This window comes from Tenrec ecaudatus, chromosome 13 (assembly GCF_050624435.1).
Source record: "Tenrec ecaudatus isolate mTenEca1 chromosome 13, mTenEca1.hap1, whole genome shotgun sequence".
Taxonomy (NCBI): domain Eukaryota; kingdom Metazoa; phylum Chordata; class Mammalia; order Afrosoricida; family Tenrecidae; genus Tenrec; species Tenrec ecaudatus.
In genome coordinates this window covers 136,710,690-136,736,943 of record NC_134542.1, presented here as the reverse complement: position 1 = coordinate 136,736,943, position 26,254 = coordinate 136,710,690, and the positions used below count along the sequence as shown (strand labels likewise).

Here is a 26,254-nt window from a genome sequence, read left to right as displayed (position 1 = left end):
GGCTGGGGTCTTTTTCCAGGCCAGTTGTGTTTGTATGTGGACAGACAGGCTTTTTTTGTTGTTGTTGCAATTTATTTGGAGAGTAACTTCTTAGCATCAGTCATCACGCACACTTTGACCCAAGAGAAGATTATTAAAACAACACAGTTTCAGCCCAGCTCATTGCTATTAGCAGGATCGTGAGAGGGCCTCGCGTCTTGTGCCTGCCTGCCCCCATCTGCGAGGGTCCAACCAAATCAGCTCACTGTGATGAAGAGCCAGAGAAGCCTCGCGGTCGATAAACTGTGTTCCCACTAATGAACTTTCACCATGTCCTCAGTAATACCGATGGCCATTGAGATGTGGGCATTGGTATAAAAACTCTCTGTAGAGTATATTGATTTCTCCCCCATTTCTTTTTGTTTCATTTTAACCCATTTGAAGAACTCTTTCCAGTGATTCTCAGTTCTGCTGCTAAAATTGCTCACTGTCTGGCTTACAGGGCCTTCTGTTCCCTTGAAAAACGCCCTTGTGTGCTTCTGTTGCCACAGCAAAAACGCAAATAGTCATGACTTTCTTGCTCCTACCCAACAGATGCTATTAATATTTATTTACCAAACAGTCTAGCTTTATTAATGACTTAATTAGCAGCCATGCAAACAATTACTTTCTGGGAGGAGGGAGTGTTAAATACATGCAAAGAACAAAAAAGTAGCACAGGTGAGGCATGGAGCTCGGTTGAATTCTAAATAGCGGAAGTCAAAGTCATCTATTAATGTGAGCAGGGGCTATAGGGCCCCCAAGGTGGTGCCTTCCAATGCACGTATGCTCCTGTGCATGCCAAACTCATGCCCCAGCCTTGGACACCTCCTGCCTCCTTCATCTTCTACCTTGATACCTGGCATCGAACCTGAAATGAACCTGATCTTTCTGGTTTGGGGTACTGAGCCCCTCAGTTGAAGCTGGCCTTGATGTATGATTCATCTATTGAACTCAAGGAGGGGGGGAATGCATCTTATGTGATGAGCCACATTACACTGGTTTCTGTGATAACACAGATGCTCCCCTGAGACCTCTCCTCCGTGGGTGGGTCTTTTGGCCTTTGAAAAACAGCCATACAGCTTCTAGTATTGTAAGAATGCTCAGGCCACCACATAACCACAAACTGGCAGACAGGTCAAACTCAACCACCCCTAGATGGTGGAAATGCAGAAGAATTGGTAGTTGGAAAATAGGGCCTTAGTGACAGAACTCATTCTGGAATTGTAAGACCAATGATGTTTTCATTCCAAATACTTTTCCCAACAACATGAAGGACCGTGAAACCTATGGACCTCACCAGGTGGAGTACACAGGAATCCAATAGACTTCGGATGTGAACAAAGACAATGGAGGAATTCAGTATCATCACTGAGAACAGACGAGAGGCTGGCTACAAAACAGGCCGTCAACTGCACCTGTGCAGTCAGTTCAAGTTGAAGAAAACTCAAACAAGTCCTCGGGCTACCATAGGATCTTCCGTACATTCTGCCTGAAGTTAGAGCGCAGAGAAAGAAAACGTTTATACACTGAACACAAGTAATCAAGGACCAGGCGGATTGTGGGATGGCATCAAGTACATCCTACAGGAAGAAGGAAAAAGGACATTAAGAAGGCATGAAAGGACGAAAATGAGCATCGGAAGAACCTCTGGAACTTTCTCTTTAACATGACGAAGTGAATGGGAGAAATGCAGTCCAGCCCTGCATTCCAGAGAAGACCAAAAGAGGTACAAAGACCTGGAGGTAGACAACCCAAAGGGAGAGCACACTCATCCTTTCTCACACTGAAATAACTGAAGACAAAAATGAAGCTTAAAACCAAGTTGGGGGTGTGGGGGTGGATCTATTGCACTATGGAAGGATTCTACAAGCAAAATATTGAAAAGTTCTGAAAACACCAAAAGAACATAGAATGTATGTACAAAGCCACTGTGCCCCCCAAAAAAGAGCTAGGTGACATTCAACTCTTGTATTATAGGAGGATGTTGTTGTACTTGGATCCAAGAGCAGTTGCAAATCAGTGAAAAGACAATTTCCGAGAATTTTGTATATACCATGGCCTCCCAGAAGAAATTTGTTTTGGAAGAAATACATCCAGAATGTCCTTCAGAAAGGAGGATGCCACGGCTGTGCCTCACATGCTGTGAGCATTTTATCAGAAAGGATCAGGTCCTGGAGAAGGACGCTGGCCTAGGGCAAGTCAAGGGTCAGTGTGAAAAAGAAAGACTCTGAATGAGCTATATCGGTATAGTGGCTGCAAGAGTGGACTCACACATTCAACAGTGGTGAGCATGATACAGAACCAGGCAGTATTTTCTTCCGGTGTACACTGGGTTGCTATGAGCTAGAACCAATTCAAAGGCCCCTACTTATGGCAGTAATAGTGACCATGATACGAATGTTTGTGTAAAGTCCCTGGAGTTAGATCTCTCTGGACTCATAATTAGATTGTTACAAGATGATGGAAAAAATCCACCCTCCTCCCTGACCGTTATTCAGCACCTGGGGTCAAATTCATGCTGTCCTTTCTTGTGCTTGTGAAACCTGCAGCGAGCCATATAGCTGCCCTGCGCCCTGAATACCAGAGCTATAAACTGAGAGTGTGTTGAGAAGCTTAGCCTCTCTTAGCAATCACTAGAGAATAGAATTCATCTCCATAATGCTCTTTAACCAAATATCATATATACTGTAGTGTAAGCCAACCAAGATATCAGCCGAGGCACCTAATTTTACTGCAAACAGTGCATTAAAAATGTACTGAAGAACTCGACTTATACACGAGTATATACGGTAATTGCAGATATTTATCTGCTCCTACTCTGTCTGGTGCTATGCTAGGTGAAGGAATAACAAGAGGATAAGAGCCTTTTCCTGTATGTTTTTTATTTCAATGTCTTCTTGGGCTTGCCTTTTGAGGACCCTGTCATCTGAATAGCAAGGTACTTGTGAAACAGAAAAGATAAAGAAGTATCTGTGAAAAGCCATATAAGAGACATTGAGGCAACAAATATACAAAAGTGCTTGATACAATGGATGGATGTTTGGACTGTGAGAGGAATTGTATGAGCCCCCAATAAAATGATATTTTTAAAAGAGAGCGAGACAGTGAGGGCTCACTGGAGTCCTGAGTCCTTGAAAGATATTAGATAAAAGAGAGGAATGTGGATTTGAATAATCAAAGAATTGGAAGTGGGAAGTGGTGAAGAGAGCAGAGTCAGGCTCTGACAGAAATGGGTACACACAGAGGACTTTGGTATTTGTTTTTATTTTGTCAGGGAATAATGAAGCTGAAATGTGGAACGTAGCATTTGAAGAACCTAGAGTTGGAGATGTATTCTGCCCTCCTGGCTTGAATCGCACCGAGATAGGTAGATATTTAAGCAGCACAAGTTCCTTTCGTCACGAGTCAGGGAGGGCACCAGTTCCTTGGTGGGATTCTAGTGACGCTTAGTCCGTATGCGCCAGCTGTCCTTAGAGGAAAACGGCAGAAGGTATCCAGGGTACCTGAACTATTCAAAAGACCCATTCTAAAAGGATGCCCATGTGGGGTTATTGTATTTCTTACTGAGCCCTGAGACTGAAACTCACCGAAAGCGAAGGAAATAGACCCATTTGACGTTTGGACAAGGGACCGTTGGCCTTTCAAAAGCCAGCACTTCTGAGTCGCTCTCTCCCACTCAATGCATCACCGACTCTATTAGGCGGAGCGCTGGCAGTTTTCCACTCGTTTCCACAAATGACAATGCAAGGCTCCATCAAAAACAATCGTTTCTTTAGTTCATCAAATCTCGACTCGCTGCAAAAACATTATTGTCCTTGTGATTTGTGCTTTATGATTGGTTTTATGAAGGCAGTGAAGAGGTAAAATATATAGATGGAAAGTTAAATTGACTTTATATCGCTAACATTTTCCGTCTTTAGAAATAGGACACTGGATTGATGCATTTCGGGTTTCAAGGAGGTTGGGTTTTTTTTATTGTATTTCGTTTGTTTGTTGTGTCTTGGTTTGGAGTTGTTTTTTCCTGCACATCATCCTCTCAGACAATAGGCTGTGGAAGAAAGTATTATGTGGGGTTTCTTTCCGGTGGTTCTGAGGAATAAGACAGCATTTTTTTGCTAATGTGTCTGAAACAGCATATACAATATGGTTATGATCCTCAAAGGTGTCTTCGGGTATTGACCTTTTGCTTTAATGTGTCCGTTGTAGGATCTGAGAGAGGAATGTGTACAGTTGAAAAGAAGAGTGTTTGATTTAGAACAGCAGAATCGAACATTAAGCAGCTTGTTCCAGCAGCAAGTCAGACCAGCCTCTGATGTGCTCCTCCAGGTACGTGTCCCTACAGGATGGTCTTTGCTACTGAAATGCTATTGACAGGAAGGCTCTCAAGTTCAAAAGCTATCAAAACCTCCATGGGTGAGGCCTATAGCTGCAGAGCCCAGATTGCCTCCTCGAGGGGTGCTCTTAGAATTGAATGTCTCTTAAATGCCTGACTATTTTGAAGCTACACACAGGTAAGACTCACATGAACAAAGAATAAACCAGTAAAAGGGACAAAGAAGGTGTCCTGTAGTAAACAGAAGGTGGACCCACGGAGTGAAGTTGGGAAATAGTTGACGGAAACATTAGTAGTAGTAGGAACGTTGCTTGCTGTGATAAGGAAGGAAGGGTTAGGTGGATGTAATGCCAACGCGCATTGCTCGTGTCAAGCTCTCAGTAGTCAAGACGCAGCGGGATTAAGTTTCCTCCGGTATCTCTCTCCTCGCAGATCTTTCCCTCCGAACACACCCCTTCCTACAGCCCTCTGTGGTTTGTTGTTGTGAGCGGCTGAGTCAGCTCCAACCCATAGCGCCCCTGTGCCCAACAGAAGGAAACCCTGCCAGGTCCTTCCTGTGCCCATTGATGCAGCCATAGTGTCAGTCCGTCTCAGCAAGTATCTTCCTCTTTTTCGCCGCCCCTCCACTTTACCAAACATGATGTCCTTCTCCAGAGACGGGTCGCTCCTGACTATATGTCCAAAGTATGTAAGATGAGGTCTTGCCGTCCTTACCTCTAAGGAGCACTCTGGCCGCATTTCTTCCAATACAGATCGGTTTGTGCTTTTAGCAGTCCATGATACTTTCAATATTCTTCTCCCGAAAAATTGAACTGCATTGATTCTTCTACAGCAGGCATCCTCAAACTATGGCCCGTGGGCCACATGCGGCCCACCGAGGACATTTATCTGGAGCCGGGTGTTTTTGCCCCATTTGTTTTGTTTACTTCAAATTAAGATAGTACAGTGTGCATAGGAATTTGCTCATAGTTTATTTTTAAACTATAGTCCAGCCCTCCAATGGGTCTGAGGGACAGTGAACTGGCCCCCTGTTTAAAAAGTTTGAGGACCCCTGTTGAACATTGTCTAACTTTCGCATTCATTGGAAGCAATGGAGGATACCATGACATGGGGCAGGCATGCCTGCATCCTCAAAGTAGCATCCTTGTTCTCCAGGGCTCTGACGAGGTCTTACGTATGCATGTGTCTTCTGATCTTTTGACTGCTGCTTCCATGAGCATCGATTGTGGATCCAAGTAAGATAAAATCTCTGACAAATTCAACCTTTTCTCCATTTAGCTATTGGTCGAGTTTTGAGGATTTTGGTCTTCTTAAACATTGAGTTGTAATCCACCATGAAGGCTGAAACCCTTGATCTTTTATCAACAAGTGCTTCAGTTCCTCCTCAGTTCCAGCAACCCAGCTTGTGTTATCTGCATATCTCAGGTTGTTAATAAGCCTTCCTCCAATCCTGAGGCCAGGCTCTTCTTCATATAAGCCTGTTTCTCTGATTATTAGCTTAACATACAGGTTTAGCAAGTATGGTGAGAAGATACAATCTTGACACACACCTTTCCTGATTTTAAACATGCAGTGCCCCTTTGTTCTGTTTGTACAACTGCGTCTTGATCCATGTACCAGTTCCAAGTGAGCAGAGTGAAGTGTTCCGGAATTCCCACTCAAGGTTATCAGCAGTTTATTGTGGGCCACAGAGTCAAATGGCTTCGTATGGTCAACGAAAGGCTAAGCTATTTATCCTTATGGTGTTTTCTGCTTTATTCTTGGTTTGTTAGAGGTTTGCTTTGTCTAAGGCTCTCACCAATTTTTTTTAAATTTGCTTTGCTCTCTGAGCATGCGCTAAAACCATAGCGCGTTGAACCATGGGAGTCATTTGAACCATTAAAGAATCAGCCCCTATTGCGGGGACGTGCGCATGCATTGGCAGAGAGGGCTGATGGGCGGATCTTTGTGGTTTTCACTCTTTTTGTCTGATCGGTGTGCACATTTGTACCAAGAGCTTCCCGTGGCCTTTACTCAGAGCACCTTCGAGACGGGCCAGCCAGGGGTGGCAAGGTTTCACGGGGCTCATGTACAAAGCATACCCCATAGCTGCTGGGTTTGGTTTACTGAGAGAGAGAGTGGACTTCCCCAGCTTTTGATTGTAAAGACGACCCAGGCCAGTATGTGAGTCAGCAGCCCTGCGAGGTATTTAAATTTAAATAATTAAAATCCGGTTGAATTAAATTCAAGTTCAGTTCCTCCATCACACTAACCACCTTTCAAGTGTTCAAAAGTCACATGTGGCTTCCATGCTGGGTGATGTATGTCTATAATGCCCATACTGTGGACAACTTGTGGACTGTCCTCTTGCAGTTGGTCAAGGCTGAGTGGATAGCGCACCCTCTGAACTTTGCCGTGCATCCTAGGACACCTTGCAGCCACTATGAGAAACCGGGGCTCTTTCCAGAGAAAGCGGTTTCATAAAGCCGAACATCAAAATGTCATTTTCTCCCAAATTAAAATATAACAGCTCTCTGAATTACAAATTAGACCTGATCTCTGAAATTCATTCCCTCGCTGCTTTATCTGTTGGAGCATAATTCATAATTTATTACTTAAAAAGTATATGGAAAAACTAAGTCTGTTTCTACTTTGCTCCAGGTCCCAGCCACCATCAGTGTTTGTCATAGAGGACCGTGCGTCTGTAAAAAGTTGTTTTCCTTTGCTCACTGCTAGTCCAGGTCCAATATGTCACACAGCTGTTACGTGTACAAGAGTGCTTTCTGGTTTATGTGCTGTTGTTTCTGAGGCTTTTCTAGAACAAAGTTTAAGGATCTACAGCCTGTAGTCATGAATCATGATGATCTATTTCCACAGTAAATACATGCCCTGCATATATCCAAGCTTTCTCGCTGGCTAGCACAAATGTCTCAAACACGTGTCCAAATGGCAAAGAATGATGTGCACCCTAGTGACAGAAACTCAGTGTTAGGCATTGGGTGTTTTCAGACAACACACTTCCTATTCATCCCCTCATTTCCAGGGAGCCATTCTAATTTAAATGATATTTGCAAAAATGAACTATTCATAGTTCTGAGACAACGAAGGATAGGAAGTATGACGCCTGATATCTTCCAGCGCACAAGTGCAGACAGGGGATGTTCCAGGTGTTTACAGGTGGTCTGTTAAGTCTTTGACTAATGAAATTACATTTTCTGACAGCACTGTAGGATTTCATTGAAATACAAATGTATGTAAGAGCACCAGCTAAAATAAATGTATCCTGAACTGCCCAGTGTCTTTGGAAGTTCAGGAATTATTTGTAGAATCAGCCAACTAACTAGTCAACCAGTGGCGGTGGAGTGGAATGTGACATGTGGCTGACCCTTTGCATGTTAGAGTAGAACAATGCTCCATGGGGATTTTACGGGCTGACTTTTTTCAGAAATAGCATGCCAAGCCTTATTTTCAAGGTACCTCTTAATAAATTCGGATGTCTACAAACATCTGGCTAGCAGTTGCTTGTTAAAAGAATGAATACCTGACAAATTCACTCTGCAACCTGGAGAGTTATTTTCGCATAAACCTAAGTAATGCAATTTAAGACTCCTATCTCTCCCTCTTGACATTGTTCTGTCTTGAGTGGATGCTCCCTTACAATGAAGGTCTGTCCCATCCCCTGTGTTTAAGGGTGTAGGGCCTCTTGGTGAAACAAGTCCCTTCCGTACTCTGGACCCCAAATAGTGTACAAGCCGAGGCTGTTGCCCATGGTCTGCAGATTCCCTAAGACAGATTTCTAAGTGGTCTCCTACATGGCTTAGGAAATGGTCCTATAAGCCAATCAGGGTGCAATGTAGCAATGAAGAAATATCTAACTTTCCTCTAGTTCCTAAATGCTTCCTCCCTACCTGCCCCCACTATCAGGATCCCAATTCTACCTTACAAATCTGGCTAGACCAGAGGATGTACACTGATACAGATAAGAACTGGAAACACAGGGAATCCAGGGTGGATGATCCCTTCAGGACCAGTGCTGAGAATGACGATACCGGGAGGGTAGGGTGGAAAGGGGGAACCAATTACAAGGATCTACATATAACCTCCTCCCTGGGAGACTGACAACAGAAAAGTGGGTGAAGGGAGATGTCAGACAGGGAAAGATATGACAAAAGAATAATTTATAAATTATCAAGGCTTCATGAGGGAAGGGGGAATGGGAAGGGAGGCGGAAAATTAGCTGATGCCAGGGGCTTAAGTGGAGAGCAAATTTTATGAGAATGATGAGGCCAATGAATGTACAAATATGCTTTACACAATTGATATATGTATGGATTGTGATAAGAGTTGTATGAGCTCCAAATAACATGATTTTTTTTAAAGACAAAGAAAATGGTCCTAATTGCCCTCCAGTGAAGATAGCCTAATGAGTCTGTACCTTCTTAAATCCAGCACCTATAAAGAGATGGAGAGGTGTGATTGTTGAACCCATTGTGACTTGGGGTCACTAGAGGATTATCAGTAGAGAAGTCATTAATTTATGAGCAACACTCAGTGCTTTGTCCCTCAGAAATAAAGAATAGTGGGTTACACACGAGGATCCTCCAAAAAGTCCATGGGAAACTTCCATTATCTTTTAATTCCCTTATCCTTGAGCTATCTGTAGCCCCATCGTATCTGGATATCGATCATCTAAGCTTTGTATGATGTGGGGTGGGAGAGGAAGTTTGAAGGATTAGGTGACAGATTTTGGGATACCTGTTCATGACAAATATAGGATTTCTGATTCATGAAAAGGGAAAATATGTAAAAACAAAAAAGACCTGACAAGAAAATTAAAATAGAAATATTGGCAATAAACTTCTCTTATTAATTTCATCTTCCAAGACAATGTTAGGTCATTGTCCTCAGGTGCTGTCAGGTGTCATCAGTCATTTCCAACCCATCATGACAGAGCAAAAGGCTGCCTGGTCTTGCACCACCTTCAAGGTTGTTGCTGTTTTTGAGCCATTGTGTTAATCTATCTGATTGAGGTGTTTCTCCCCCTCCTCTACCCACCCCCCCCCACTGACCTTCCACTTTACAAAGCATGATATCCTTCTTTCATGGATATCATGTTGCCTCCTGATAACAAGTCCAGAATTCATGATATGAGGTCTCTCAACCCTTACCTCTAAGGAGCATTCTGACTAAACTCCTTTTAAGACAAATGTGTTCGTTCTTCTGCAAGTCCATGCTTGTGTTAGGTAGGGTTCTCTAGAGAAACAAAACCAGGACATTTAAGATTTTTATAGATATCTATACATATATAATACAGTTTATACGGTAAGATGAATACAGCACCTATTTAGTCCACACAGCAGTACAGCGGGCTCAGTTCAACTCACTTTTCTGCAATAGTTAATACACTGAAGGTCCTTCAATTCATACTGGCTGCTGGTCCAAGGTCAAGGAAGCAGACAGTGGAATATGCCCTAAGGCAAAACGAGCAGAGTGGGCCCCCAGGCAGCAGACACAGTAAGGTGGGGCCACACCAGCAGGAAGATGCGAAGTGGAGGCATAGCAGAGGCCAGGAGCATGGGAGCAGAGCAAAACAGGTTCTGGGTCTGATGGAGCCTCAAATTCTAGCAATGCCGTAAGGCAACACCACCCACTGGTTGGCTTGGCCCACAGGTAGCTCATCCATGGTTGAGGCAAAGGACTAGTTCAAGGCAGCAGCATGCTGGTTCATTCCCAGGGAGAGAGTAGAAGGCCACCTCAGAAAGCCATTTATCTCGGCAACCCTCCAATCAAGCTGCGACCTGATTGACAGTGCAAGCTCCTCCCACGTGGTCCTATGGGAGCCATGTTGGCACAGAAAACCTAACCATCACAATGGTATATTCAATATTTATTGCTGGACCATAATTCAAATACATTAATACATTAATATCCCTTATTTATTATACAGCTTTCACTTGACTGGGGCAGTTGAAAATATGTCATGGGTCAGGTACACCTTAATCCTAAAAGAGATACCTTTACTCTTTAAGACTCTAAACAGGTTGTTTTCAGTAATTTGTGCAATGTAAGTTTGTCGTTTGATTTCTTGACTACTGCTTCCATGCGTGTTGATAGCTTACCTAAATAAAATGAGCCCCTCAATAACTCCATTTATCGTGATGCGTTGTGTAGTAAGCCAGTTGTGAGGACTTTACATCGATGTGTAACCCATATTGAAGGTTGTAGTCTTTGATCTGTATCAATAAGTGCTTCCAGTTCTCCCTGCTTTCAGCAAGCAAGGTTATGTTATCTCATATCACAGTTGTTACTAAGACTTCCTCCAATCCTGATGCCAAGTTCTTGTTCATATAGCCCAGATTTTCAGATTATGTGTTTAGATTATAAATTGAATAGTGTGATGAAAGGATACAGTCCCAATGCACACTTTTTTCCTGGTTTTAAACCATTGTCCATTCATTTTTTTCTGTTCAAATGACTGCTTTGGTCTATGTGTAGATTCCACATGAGCATAATTACATATTCTGGAATTCCCATTCTTCACAATGCTGTGTCCATAGGTTTTATTGTTGTTGTTGATTTTAATAATCCACACAGTTGAATGTCTTTCCATAGTTAATAAAATACAAGGAAGCAGCTTTCAATATTTGGCTTCATGCTGGGGTGCAAATCTATTGACATAAACAGTGATATACCCCTACGTTGGTATCTTCTTCTGAATCCAGCTTGAATTTCTTCTAGCTCGCTCTCAAAGGGATGTGGATATTTTGTTTTATTATCTTTGACACCATTTGAGTTACATTTGATATTAATACATTGTTTGATCGGTTCCACATTCTGTTGGGTCACTTTTCTTGCTTCTCTTTTTCTTCCTCGAATAATATCTTTATTGACTTGCCCTACTCATTCCAATATGCCCCTTCCCTTCCCATACAGTTCTGCTATTCAGTCCCATCAGGTGGGGCTATATGTGGGAGTCACCTAATCTGGTGTCAATTTAAGGATTAAGAGTGTAGGGGTGGAGTCTAAGCTGTCAGTCTGGAGATAGCCAATGAGACTTCTGTGTGGCATGGTCTTCTCCTGAGAATTCTGGGAAATCTGCTACTTCCTCCTTGGAGGCAGAAGACACAGCTCTCTCTCTCTCTGCTACTCTCTGGGAGACATTGCAGAAGACAAGCCACATGGACGCAACCAGACCTCAGAAACCAGAAAAGCCACAGAGAGACCTATGCCGGGGCTGAGATGTTTCCAGTGACACTGGATCCAAAGACTTTCTACCCACTGGCCTGTGATCTTCTGCATTCAGCGTCATTGCATGTGTTTCGTGACTCTGAAGTGGACTTTATAGATTGATATCAAAAATATGGGCTAATATCGACTCGCGGACTTGATCTAGACTGGACTGGGATGTTTCCTCAATCTTCAATTGCTCTTGTATATAAATCTCTTTCTTATACACATATGTGTTTCCATAGATTTGTTTCTCTAGTCTACCCAGACTAACACAGTGTACAATCATCCATGCTATCAACAACCCTGAGCCCCCACGCGCGCACACACACACACACACACACACACACACACACACCACTTCCTGTACCCTCAGGGATTAATCCTCTGTTCCATTGGGCCCTACTAAGAGGGACTGTCCAATTGTCCTGCTGGTGGACTTTGGGTCTCCACTACATCCAGTCTCCCTATCAATTTAGATGCGTGTTTTTTAAACTCCTGATACCTCTTCCCATCAACACCTCATGATCACACAGCCTGCTGTGCTTCTTCCATGTGGGTTTTTTTTTTTTTTTGCTTCCCTGGCTACTTGTTTAACTCTATATTGTTTGATAGCTGGAGACCATAAGCTTTCTTCATCACATTTGCTTATGCAGCCATTTTGTCTTCAGCGATTGTGTCAGGGATCTATTGATCCTTGCAAAGAACCAACATTTTGCTGAGTTGATATTTTCCATTGTTTTTTTGTTTCCTCATTCATTTATCTCCACCCTAATTATTATAATTTCTTTTCTTTTCGATTGGATGGATTATTTTGTTGCCTTTGTTCCAACTGCTGAAGGTTTTGTGATAAAGTATCAACCATAAGTCCCTCTTCCTTTTCCATAGGTGCATTTGTCGCTATCAAGCATCTTCTGGTGATTGCTGTATCCCCTATGTTTTGTTATGATGTAGCCTCGTTCTCATTCGTTTCTAGAAATTTCCTAATTTCTCCTCTATTTGGGCCACAACCCAGTCCGTTTTCAGAAGTATATTGTTTAGCTTCCATGTAGATGCCCTTGTTTTCTCTTTTGGTCGTTGTTAATTTTCAGCTGTATGGCTTGGTGGTCAGAGAAAGAAGTTTGTTGACCTCCGTATGTTTGAACCTACTCATGCTTGACTATGCACCTGAAATGAATGGGTATTTTTTTTTTTTTTTGCATTTTGGTTGAGAGCTCTGAATATATCTGTTAGGTTGAGTTGGCTGATTGTAGCATTTAGTTCTGTAGCCTCTTTGCTTAGCTTCTTTCCCACTGATCTGTCTATCTAGGATAGCAGTGTATTGATAGCTCCTAATATTATTGTCAATCCTGTGATTTATTTTTTCATCTTTTGGAGGATTTAGTTGATGAACTTCATGTGTCTCTCATTGAGCGCTTATAATATATGTTAATTATGCTTGTGGGCTCTTGGTTGTCTACTGCTCCTTTAGCATTATGTGGTGCCCATACGTATCTCTTGTTATGTCCTGCACCTTGAAATCTATTATGTTAGAGATTTCAATTGCAGTTCCTGCTTTCTTTAGCTTGATAATTTTTTGCTACCCTTTAACTCTCAACTTGTGTTTGTCTGTGTGCTTGAGATGAATCGCAGATTGCTGGATTTTGTTTCCCAACCCAGTATGCTAGTCTTTGTCTTTGTTTTTTGTCTATGTCTTTTAATGGCTAAGTTCAGACCATTGACATTCAGAATAATTACATCAATCTATGGATTCTTTGCTGCCATCTGGTACCTTTTGTGTTAAGGATGTTCCTACCTCCTTCCTTAGCTGTGTGTTGTGTATGTGTGCAGGATTCAAACTCGCTTTCTTTCTTCTATTGGGTCAAAGAAGATGGGCATTTATTACAGTGCCATGACGACTAGATATAGTTGAACTATGCAGGTGTTGACTTGTGTTCTGTGGATGTTGGTCTTCTGTTCAAAGTGAGTTGGAGAGTGATCGTTGTAGTTCTGATTTTATTTTTACGTGTTCTCTAAAGTGTTCCTTATCCAAAAAAACTAACCTCCTTTTCTATTTTCATGGAGAGTTTGGTGCGGTAGATGATTCTCAGGCTACACTTATTCTCCTTCAATTCTCTGAAGATGTTACTCTATTTTGTCCTCTTGGTTTCTACTGATGTCTGAACGTATCCTTATCTCATTACCCTTATAGGTGACTTCATTTGTTTTCTCTAGCTGCCTTTATGATTTCTCTCCTTTTTCTCAAAGTTGGATAAGTTGACTACTATATGCCTGGGTGTGTTCTTCCTGGGATTCAGGCTAACTGGTGTCCTTTCTGCTTCCTCGATGATTGTTGGATCCTCTTTTATTATATTTGGGAAGTTTTCTTCCAGGAATTCCCTCATTATTTTGACTGTTCATTTCTTCATGACATCTTGCTCTGGTATCCCAATTATATGGATATTGTTTCCCTTCATAGCATCCCTCGTATTCAGGTTTTCTTTGGCTTAATTTTCTTGTTTGATTATCTTTCACGTTTCTTGAATACTGCTTGGTTATTTTCAAGGTCGCTGATATGTTCTCTACATCTTCCAGTATGTTGGTGAGGTTTTTTGTTTGTTTGTTTTCGCTGCATCATTCCTTAACGCTTGTATATGCCTTCTGTATGTAGACTCTATTCTCTCTAATTTCCCATCCATTTTCTATATTGATCCCCTTAAATCCTGAATGACTGTAAGTAGCATACTAAAGATTTCTTTCTGTGGTTGTTCAAGGTCTGCTTCTTCTGTGTGCGTTGCTAGGTTCAGGTTCTCCTCCAACATTACATTTGTTTCTCTTGTAGTGACTGCTGTCATTTTGTTGGAGCTTAGCCCCATTTTCCTAGGAGTCTAGGCTGGCAGGCATAGGGGGGCCCAAGGAGTGGCTCACAGGCACAAGAAGTTACCGATGGATGTGGAGAGCATGGAAGGTGGTCGTTGGACATTGGAGGCAGCTGGGGGGTGTGCAGGACCCGGGAAGTTGTGTTATGTGGACAATAGGACTGGGGAGTTTGGGAAGTGGCCAGTAGATGCAGGAGGTAACTGGCAGACGCTGGGTGCCCAGGAAGAATCGTGCAGGCACAGAAAGTGGCTGGCAAGCATTTGGGGGCCCCAGGCCCAGCCTGCGGGGGCCAGAAGTAGTCAGTAGGCACAGGAAGCCTGGCAAGAGCCTCGAGAGCACAGAAAATGGCTATCAGGAGTGGGAGCCACTGAAGAGTAGTCAGCAGGTGCAGGGAGATGCTGGTCGGCACAAGGATCCCAAGAAGCAGCTGATGGGCACAGGAAATGGCCAGTGGCATGGGGTTGCCTGGGGAGCAGCTAGTGGGTGCAGGGAGTTGCCGGCAGGCTTGTGGAATCCAGGAAGCAGCCCCGGGAAGACTCTGGATCTGCTCTGAAGATCCAGAAAGTCTAGGGGGCTGCAGCCAGCAGCGCTCCGGCCTCTGGCAACCATGTGGGGAGGAGGGGGGAGCAGCGGTTGGAAAGAAAGGAAGCTGTGCAAGTAGCACTCAAGTTCTCATTGCTGCAACTTGGGTGCGCACCACCAAGCCCAGAAAGCCACCACTGGTTGCATTTGTCCCAGTGACTGAAGGGGAAGAGGAGTGAGCCACTAGAAAACTCCCGGGAAGTAACTGCTGGCAAAGCCTGGCTTCTGACGATTGCAGGGGGGGAGGAGGGAGTCACTCAAGGGATCGAGACACTTTGGTTAGTGGCATGGAAATCGCAGGGCACCTGAACCGCACGTGGGTAGAGGGTGGGCCACAGAGAAACAGGTGAAGGGAAGTTTCTGGCGATGGGGAGAGTCAGGGAGCCCTAGCTGTGTCTCGCCAGTGCTGGCAGGCAATGGGGGTCACCACACACGTATCTCCAGTGTGGGGAAACCCAGGAGGTCATGTGTCTTGGTGTGCACAACTCAGCTGTGTGTGGCGAAACCGCCAGAAGATCTCCTGGACACTGCAAGGGCTAGGTGTAAATCCCTCCAATGTGTTGCCCCCATTCCCACCCCCTCCGCAGATCTGGCAATTGCTAGCAGGGAACTGCAGGTGCTGACCCTACATCAGCACCATTTTATCCAGAAGTCTGGGTCACTTTTCTTAGGAATGGGTATATGGAGATCTTCAGTCTCTTTGCCAGATTGCTATGGCTTAAATGAAGGAACACCTTCACACTGAATCAATGCGTTAAAACATTTCCAATGCTATGGCATCAATTCCTGGAGCTTGGATTCCCAGCCAATGCCTTCAGTTCAGCTCAGACTTCCTTCAGTGTGGTTCCTTCATGACCATCATCTACCTCCTGAAACACTGTATCCTCTAAGAGATACAGTTTCAGAAACCCACAGGGGCTCTGTAGGGTTGTTATGGGATGGAATCTACTGGATGACAGTGTGTTTGGTTAGATTTTGATTGTGTATTTGAGGTATTTGATACTTCCTGCATCATTCAAGATTTTCTCCATAGAATCCGTCGGTATTGATTTGTTCGTTATGAAATTTTCTTCATTTCTTCAGCTTGAGAACAGCTGTGGTTCTCTTGTTGGGAAGGAATTCCATGTATCTGTGTATTCCAGTACTATACTCTGCCTTCTTGAGCTACCTCTGAAATGTTATGTTCAGCTTGTTACTTAATTTCTTCCTGTTGTGTTAGCATGTCTACATTCAAAAGCGGGTTTCAGAACTTTTCTAAATCCCTTTTGATCTTTACACTCTGTTCTGTGGGTTTAAACACCTTTAGCCTCTTTACATGTTATGTTCTTGATATAATCCTGTAAGTATTTAATGTTGCTCAGTAGTGTTTAATCTATCAAATCTATTCTTGAGATTCCCTATAAATTCAGGAGGGATAGACTGAAAGTCATACTTTTACTTTCATAAACTTGTTTTAATTTTCTTCATCAGCTTTAACTTACATACGAGCAATTGGTGGTTGTTCCACCTCTGGCCTTATTTCAGCTGACGATATTGAACTTCTCCAGAAGTTTGGAGCTACTTTTGAACTAGATCTAGAAGCGTAGTCTGTTTAATTTCTGGGTATTTTATCTGGTGAGGTCCAAGTGTAGTTTCCATTTATGTTGTTGAAAAAAAGACATTTACAATGAAGTCATCTTTGGTTTTGCAAAATGCTGTCATGTAACTTTGAGAGTCATTTCTGTCACCATCATATTTTCCAATGACTGATCCTTCCTCTTTGTTTCCAACTCTCATTTTTCAGTCACTAATTATTATCTATTTAACTTGATTGCATATTTCACCAATTATAGACTGAAGAAGTTAGTAAAATTATCAGTAGTTTCATCATTGATTTTAGTGGTTTTCATGTAAATTTGAATAAGAGTTGTATTAACTGTTTAACTGGTTTTCTCTGTATAGATGTTATTCTATCTTATATAGTAATTTACTCTAACATTTACTTTTGAAATATTCTTTTTGACAATAAATTCAATACCATTTTCTTCAATTTTTCAAAATAATAAACAATATGCTTGCCCAATTCAAAGGGATCAATAATTGTTCAGTTCCTCTCACTAATACCTGGGTTCAGTTTCCTTTATGGTGACTTCCAATTTCTTAGCTTCACACTATGCCCATTTCACATTCTGATGATTTAGGGAGGTGAGTAGCTGTTTCTTTTCACTTGAGTCATTGCCCATCCGTTACCTAAAGGTTTGGAAATATGTCACCCGCCTGTGTTGCTAAAATCAACTGAACTTGCAACAGACAGTACTACAGCAGTATGCTGAGTGCCTTCTTAGCTGAAGCCTTTACCTTCTGGGCCTATATCAGAAGCCTGTTCTGCTGCCAGTCATAAGGTTTGCAGCAGCAAATTTTTCAGGAATACTCTGCCTGTTGCTTCTTCCTAGCCTGCTTTAATTAGAAAACTCCATTCACACTTGTGTCCCTGCTGGTATTTGAAATGCCACTGGTATTTTAATATCCACTGCTCATGAGAATCAGTTATGTGAGCTACATTTCAAATAATTAAATAACCACAATAGTACATAAAATCTAAGAAAAAATGCTCTTTTAAAAAAATCATTTTATTAGGGGCTAATACAACTCTTATCACAATCCATACATACATCTGTTGTGTAAAGCACATTTGTACATTCATTGCCCTCATCATTCTCAAAACATTTGCTCTCTACCTAAGCCCCTGGCATCAGCTCCTCACTTTTCCCTTCCTCCCCGCTCCCCCGTCTCATGAACCCTTGACAATTTTTAAATGATTATTTTGTCATATCTTTCCCTGTCCTACATCTCTCTTCACCCACTTAAGAACAATGCTCTTAATGAACTGAAATCTAACTACCATATATACTCAAATATATGCCAACCCAAATATCAGTCAAGGCACCCAATTTTACCACAAAAACTGCATTAAAAATGGGCTGAAAAACTCGGCTTATACACAAGTATATACAGTAATCTCGAATCTACTAGCCAAATTAGCTCACGTTCTCCATTTACGCTTAGATGGTATTGAAGAATAACCTCAACACACCACCAGTGACAGTTGGCAAAGCACGCACAAAGGCCCACACACTCCTCTTGTGAGTTGAGCTGAATACTCAAAAGAGGGAGTTATGTTTGTACTTTGATACATTTTTGCCAGAAGTGCTTGTCCTGTTATTTTTAACCCTCATATAAACGGATGAACTAAGACACAAAAGAAACCTGTTCTTCAGAAACAAATTTGAGAGTTTCAAAAGCTTTGAGAAAGGCCAGTCACCAAAAAATGTGTAATCAACTCGATAAAGGGATCTAACTGAAGAATTGCATGAGATGATGGACTTAATGAAATGCAGATGGACTCCACATGCAAATTGCTTCTCAAGTGGTTTCAAGATCTTTCATTGTAAAAGGGGAAAAATATCAGCAACCCTGGACATCTTAGACAGTGCATAAAAGGGAAAAAAATCAGCAAACCTAGACATCTTAGACAGTGCATAAAAGGGAAAAAAATCAGCAAGCCTAGACATCTTAGACAGTGCATAAAGTGTTTATGTTTCTTGTAAAAACAAATAAAAGACAGCATAGGCTTGAAATAATAGGATCTCTAGGCAATGCAGGAGCCATGACCCTACCACAAGTGTTTGCATAATAAACACGTGCATAGTGCTTCCTACTTAAGATACTATTCCACAGTCTTTACAGCATCCAGAAGTTTAATCTTCATTATAATCCTAAGAGAAAGAAATCATCATTATACCGTTTTCCAAGTGGAGACACCGAGGCAGATCAGGTCACCGGCGGGTGGATATGACAGGGTCTCCTTCAGTGTTTCTTCTTCCCTCCCTGTGAGTCGATGCTGTGGGGAGCATGGACGGGCAGGAAAAACATTTTCTGATTCCCTGCTCTAACTGACATTTTGATGAACGGGCCAACCTGTGATCAAGATGGATCAGAGGGCTTCTGTCGGGAAATCACAGTGAGGAACCTCCCACATGTACACGTCTCTGAAAGGATCTGGATTTGTGACATCAAAGCTATTTTCCTTCCCCGTGTGTTCTCCCTGGGCCTTGTTTTGCATACCAGTCTAATCATCATCCTGATAGGACATTTTATTTTTTTCAGTCTAACAGAGTTTTCCTCCCCCTTTTTTATCTGGTATTTCAAAGGATCCTAGTAACCATATCCGTAGGCCACGATAGAAAGAAAGAGATGTTACCTTGTAGATTATTCACACAAACAGTTGACGATCTGACAACTTAGAACCAAGATGTAAAAATGTGCTGTTATTTCCTAGAGTGCTGACTTCTTTCTCGGTTTCACTAGTATTTTATATTATTGGCTTCAGATGACAGGGGAGGCTTTTAAAATTCTACTTGTTCTTCAGATTAGGGTTTCTTTTTCCCTTCTTCTGATTTTTAAATAAAATTCAGAAGGTAAATCTGAGTCTGATTTGGCAGACCATGGCACATTCACCTCCCCACCTGTTCACAAGACATGCATCCCGTTATCTAGATCTTATCCAGCAAACCTGAGGACCAGTGCACCCTCCTTGTCTTCTCCTAGCTGGAGTTCAAGTGGCATCAGGGATGGACTGCGTGACCAATCAGCCCATCTCTTGCATGGTCACTGCAGCCCAGGTGGGGGCCTTCCACTGCGGGCCCAGCAACTAGGGATTGTTACACTGAGAATCTAGCGTGGGATTGGTCAGTCTGGGTACTCTATTGGGTATAAAATGAGCCATCTCAGAAGCAGGAACGGAGCTATATCATTACCATTAAGAGAAACTACCATATATATTCGTGTATAAGTCGAGTTTTTCAGCACAAAAAAATGTGCTGGAAAACTGAGATTCGGCTTATGCATGGGTCAGTGGTACCCCAGCGAGGTGTAACATCTCGCTGCTGCCCCCACTCCCCCAGGTAACAGGACAAGCGCCTGTTATCTCGCCCGTGATTGCCATATCTCCACTGTTCATTCAAAGCCCTGCTGACACTGCAGGGCTTCGTATGTTTGTTTACTCACATCTAACCAATCAGAGCCGTCCTATGACGTGTATCTTTGGATAAGCCTTTTAAAGACCGTGTGTGAAGGATGTGGCATGAATGGATGTCATCTGGTCAAGCCCGACTAACAAAAGGAGGAAATCTCATGAAGCCTGACAGAGAGTTAATGGCAAAGTGAGTCTGAGATGCATGGGAAGACATTCCAGAAGACATGGTGCGATGTGCCTTCCAGAAATGTAGTATTAGTAATGCTATGGATGGCAGTGAAGACTGCGCTTTGTATGAAAATGACAGCAGTGATGGTGATGACGGCGATCTCAGTGAGGACAGCGTCTATGATGACCTCACACCAGCTGAAGCTCTGCATTGGGATACGGATGCTGATGAGGGATCCAGTTTTGAAGGATTTTAACTCTTTACATTTGAGCTTGGTTGCTGATTGAGCTCAGGGAATAGAACTTTTAACGTAATACCTTATTGTTTTTGTTGAACCTATTTTCCACTTACTGTGCTGGTTTATTAATGTTAAATGACTTGTCCTTTTATTTATGTTTTTATTTAAAATAAATATTGAAATACATTACCCCACTGATGTCTCAATTTTCGGTAATTTTATTTCCATTTGTTTTGATTATTGAAATTCACCAATAGCTTCTGCACTTTCCACCCTAGGCTTATACTCGAGTCAATCAGTTTTTCTGGTCTCCTAGGTAATAATTAGATACCTCGGCTTATACTTGGGTTTGTCTTATATTCGAGTATATACGGTAATCAGTTCTCTGGGATTCCTGTGCAATGAACCTCCTTGGTCTAGGGACAGAAACCTGTGACACCTTACAAGTGGCAGAGAAGTAGCAGCCGTAGGACCAGGAGCCAGAGCATGAGCCAGAATATTGGGCCTTCGGACCGATGGAGGGCTAAAAGGCTGGGTGCCTTCTGTCGGGATGTTTGCTTGTGGAGTGCGGGGCCTTTAGGTACGTGGTTGGGGGGCTAGGTTGGCAGACCCACAGAGCGAGTGCCCTCGGGATGAGGCTCGTGCAAGTGTGGCTTGCTCTTTGGTCATTTCCTGGCAGCACTGAAGGAACACTCGACCGTTGCCTGAGCAGGGCCGAGGCTGAGGGGCTGTGTGGCTGAGAGAGCAAGGACCAGGGGCAAAGGTACCTGTGTGGACGCACCTGAGAGCAGGCTGTCCTGAGCATGTCTGATTCTGAATTGTGACCTGTTAGCTTTCTTAATAACGTCCTACTTGTGAGTATTTTTGTAATCTTTCCATTCATTTACAGAAAGTCATTTTTACATTAAAATACCAGAGGTCCTCAAACTACGGCCTGCGGGCCACATGCGGCCTGCCGAGGACATTTATTTATTTGGCCCGCCAGGTGTTTTTGCCACTTTTGTTTTTTTACTTCAAAATAAGATATGTGCAGTATGCATAGGAATTTGTTCATAGTTTGTTTGTTTTTTTAAACTATAGTCCGGCCCTCCAACGGGTCTGAGGGACAGTGAACTGCCCCCTGTTTAAAAAGTTCGAGGACCCCTGTAATGCACTCTGCGCCGCATTAGGACATGCCAGTGTGCAGTGAGCACATACACAAAGACGATGATGTCTTCTGTAGGTTGTTTCTCACTCAGAGAAATTGGGAAATGTCAGCCACGTGAAGCACTTTCAAAGGTACATACTTTGCTCTTAACAAGAAGTACATGTCATTGTTTAAGAGAAATGGAACAGTTTGGAAGCAGATGGTGGTAACGGTTGAATAACGCGATGAACACACTGTCACTGAATTATACGTGGAGAGTGCTGAAATATCAGATGTTTGCGATGCACATTGTTAGCTGCTGTCCCGGGAGCCCAGGCCCTGTGTCATCTTGGAGTACTCTTATCAGTGTTGCTTTATGATCTGTAGAGTCTTTACTGGGGAAATTCTGTACGTAGTTTGCTTGTCGACTTATTAGTCTGCCTTCATCTGGGAGCGCTGCTGAAACCTGTTCCCTGCAAGTTGCCTCGGTTGGCATTGAAAACACTAACATGAACTTCAGCATGATAGCAATATAAAAGCCACCATAGTATCATAGACTGAAAGGTGGGAGTTTCTATATGAACTCATACAAACACACAACGGCCTACCTATAGCTGCCTTTTAAGTACTCTCGACTACTTAGAGTTGACATGAGGTGAAAAGATGAAGACAGAATCATCGGAAGGGTACCAAACTAGTACGGAGAGAAATAAGAGGAGAGGGAGAAAGTGAGGGATGGGTTTTCAGTTCTGATGGCAGAAGGTGTCCCTGCTTGTGGACCAGGATCTCTCTGGGGTTGTAGGCTAAGAAAGGATCGATAGAGGGAGTAAGAAATCATGCATGTGTTCAGAGCTTTTGCCTGTCTTTGCACCCTGCTAAGCTAGGTGTGCTTTTCTAAGCACCTGGACTTGATTAACTCCACCCCTGGGTTGTTAATGGCGTCTGAACGAGTAGCCTAGGGACAGAGCTAATCAATTAGGTGCACGTGATTCATGATGCTGGTGGGGAGAATGAGAGGACCGGGGGCTTCCAGAACAACAACGTACAGCCAGCATGCTCCTTAGAAGCAAGGATGGCGAGATTCCATCTCACATATTTTGGACCTATTGTCAGGAGGCACCAATCTCTGGCAAAGGACATCGCACTTGGTAAAGTAGAGGGGCAGCAAAAAAGTAAATATATATAAGAGGAAGACCCTTGACAACGGCACCATCGATGGGCTCCAACCTAACGGTTATGAAGATGGCGTGGGACCAGGCAGTGCTGTGTTCTGTGGTGTATAAGGTTGCTAGGAGTCGACAGCTAACAACGCGCCCCACCGCTGGGCTGCTGCTTGTGCTCATCATGGAGCAGCCTCACCCCAGCCCCATGGGCCTGACGCCTGATTGAGAAAGCCCCACCGGACAAGAGGAACAGCCCAGAGATGCTGCAGGGATGCTGAGGAACCGCGTATCCACTGGCGGTGGATCAGTCATCTTGCTTCATCAGAGGACTCGGTGGCTTCTTCATGGTCATCTGTTAGTCCAGAGAGCATGTGGAGAATGGGCATCAGGGATTGTGTCGCATCCAGTCAGCACTGCAGTGTACATGAGCTTGTCAGAGAGAGGGAGAAATGGCCTTTCGGAGTGGTCAGGAACACTTTGTGTATTCATATGACGCCTGCAGGCCGGGCTTCTTTGGTGGATGAGGTGCATCACAGGAGGTTGGTTTGGGATCAAGTCAGAGCAACAGAAAAGATGGGCCGGAACCCTGCCCCTCATCACCATGCCTCAGAGTCGCCGTGCCTCGGTTCATCCTCACCAGTCTCATTTCCCTGCCTCTCCTAACATAAAAAAATCCTTCATTCTTGCCAAGCAAAAATGCTTTTGCTCCACAGAAGTTCCATTGTGTCTTGTCGCCCTGTTCAGAATGATAGCTCACCCGCACCCCCTGGCCTGCCCTCCTCTTCTTTAAGCTAAGAGATTTGGAACACCGAAAATCTGTTCATGCCGGAAGACAGCAGGAAGAGACAGGCCTGCCAGCCACCAGGGAGGCTGGGGTGCTCCCAGGGTAGGCTGGAGGGCCTCAGCCTGCTGGCAGAAGGCCATGAGCAAGCACTGCTCTGTGCTAATGACAGAAGCTTAGGCATACAAGGGGCTTCAAAAGCTCTTCAGACGGGAGAGCTACACGAGACCATGAACTCTTTGCAGCCGCGTCCTGTGTTAGAAGGAAGCAGGTGGTGCTTCAGGGGTAGAATCTCACCCTAGTGACATAGTGGGCTACACAACAGGCTGCAAACCTTGAAGTCAGCATTTTGAAACCACCAGCCACTCCTTGGAAGAAAGAAGAGCCATTCTGCTCCCTTCAGGACTGAACAGCCTAGGATTACTCTGAGTCGTGAGTGAGTGAGTGAGTGAGTGAGTGAGTGAGTGAGTGAGTGAGTGAGTGAGTGAGTGAGTGAGACGTGGGAGGGCAGGGGCTCCTCCGTGGAGCTTGTGTGTCTGTGGAGCTTGTGTGTTGTCACGCTGCCTGCCCAATGTCAACAGAGCTTCTAAACATAAGCAGACTGAGTAGAGAAGCCGGCAATCCATGTTCCCTCATGAGCCAATGGAAACCTATGGATCACAAAGACCCGGTCCTGTCGCGCCAGGATCACCAGGAGTGGGGGTCCAACTTGACCCCTGCGGACAACATGAAGGAAGGAGAAAGTCCCTCTTTAGGCAAAGAAGACTCTCTTGTGCTGCCAGGCTGTGCCCACGTTGAGATGTTGCTTTGGCATTGCCATTTTTCGATATATTTATTAACAATTTATTGGGGCTCATACAATTCTTATCACAGTTCATACATATATATATACATCAGTTGTATAAAGCACATCTGTACAGTCTTTGCCCTAATCATTTTTTTCTCCTCTTTTCTTTTTTTACATTTTATTAGGGACTCATACAACTCTTATCACAATCCATACATATACATACATCAATTGTATAAAGAGCATCCATACATTCCCTGCCCCAATCATTCTCAAAGCATTTGCTCTCCACTTAAGCCCCTTGCATCATGTCCTCTTTTTTTCCCCCTCCCTCCCCTTTCCCCCCTCCCTCATGTGCCCTTGGTAATTTATACATCATTATTTTGTCATATCTTGCCCTACCCGGAGTCTCCCTTCCCCCCTTCTCTGCTGTCCCTCTCCCAGGGAAGAGGTCACATGTGGATCCTTGTAATCAGTTCCTCCTTTCCAACCCACTCACCCTCCACTCTCCCAGCATCGTCCCTCACACCCTTGGTCCTGAAGGTATCCTCCACCCTGGATTCCCTGTGCCTCTAGCCCTCATATGTACCAGTGTACAGCCTCTGCCCTATCCAGCCCTGCAAGGTAGAATTTGGAACATGGTAGTTGGGGGGAGGAAGCATCCAGGATCTGGGGGAAAGCTGTGTTCTTCATCGGTACTACCTCGCACCCTAATTAACCCATCTCCTCTCCTAAACCCCTCTATGAGGGGATCTCCATTGGCCGACACTTGGGCCTTGGGTCTCCATTCTGCACTTCCCCCTTCATTTAATATGGTATATACATACATATACATATATACATATACACATACATACACACACATATCTTTTTTTTTTGCATGATGCCTTATACCTGGTCCCTTGGCACCTCGTGATCGCACTGGCTGGTGTGCTTCTTCCATGTGGGATTTTTTGCTACTGAGCTAGATGGCCACTTGTTCACCTTCAAGCCTTTAAGACCCCAGACACTATCTCTTTTGATAGCCGGGCACCATCAGCTTTCTTCACCACATTTGCTTATGCACCCATTTGTCTTCAGCCATCCTATCATGGAGGTGTGCAGTCAATGATATGATTTTTTGTTCTTTGATGCCTGGTAACTGATCCCTTCGGGATCACTCGATCACACAGGCTGGTGTGTTCTTCCATGTGGACTTTGTTGCTTCTGAGCTAGATGGCCGCTTGTTCACCTTCAAGCCTTTAAGACCCCAGTCACTATCTCTTTTGATAGCCGGGCACCATCAGCTTTCTTCACCACATTTACTTGTTCACCCACTTTGGCTTTAGCCGTTGTGTCGGGAGAGTGAGCATCATAGAGTTCCAATTTAATAAAAGAAGGTATTCATGCATTGAGGGAGTGTTTGAGTAGAGGCCCAAGGTCCTTCCACCACCTTAATACTTAACCTATAAATATAGACACATAGATCTATTTCCCCATCCTCCTCTATATATTTGCATGCACATGTCTTTGTCTAGACCTCCCTAAATGCCCTTTGACTCCTAGCTCTTTCCTCCATCTCCTTTGACTTTCGTCCTGCCCTACTACCATGCTTCGTCGCCACCTGGGCTAGAGTATACCTCTTCTCTAAGCAACCTTACCCTTGATTTTTCGATATTTTTAAATGGATATACAAAAATACATATGTATGTGTATGAATCTATAAAACACGGCATCTGTTTCAAGTCATTTGGAACTCAGAGATAGCCAAGTAAAGCACCTCTGGTCCAGATCTGGCCTGCAAACCGCTCTTCTCTCTATGCCACAGTGAAAATGAGTTTTTCATGAAAAATGTGGTGTACTGACTCAGAGCCCAAAGGTCCCAGACTTCCCAGTCAAAATCACAATGCACCCAGACAGTATGGCTCCATTCACTCTTTCAGCAAGAGTTCATAGAGCAGCTGCTGTGGCCTGCTCCTGGGCTAGCTCCTGGAGA

General features: G+C 43.7%; 1 protein-coding gene across 1 annotated transcript in view; it reads left to right on the top strand.

Annotated features, from left to right (window-relative positions):
* NCKAP5 (NCK associated protein 5) overlaps positions 1-26,254 on the top strand; it is a 965,306-nt gene that overhangs the window by 788,939 nt on the left and 150,113 nt on the right. The window contains exon 9 of the mRNA XM_075529168.1: positions 4,228-4,347. Coding sequence (XP_075385283.1) covers positions 4,228-4,347 — 120 coding nt within the window. The remainder of the gene's footprint in view (positions 1-4,227; positions 4,348-26,254) is intronic.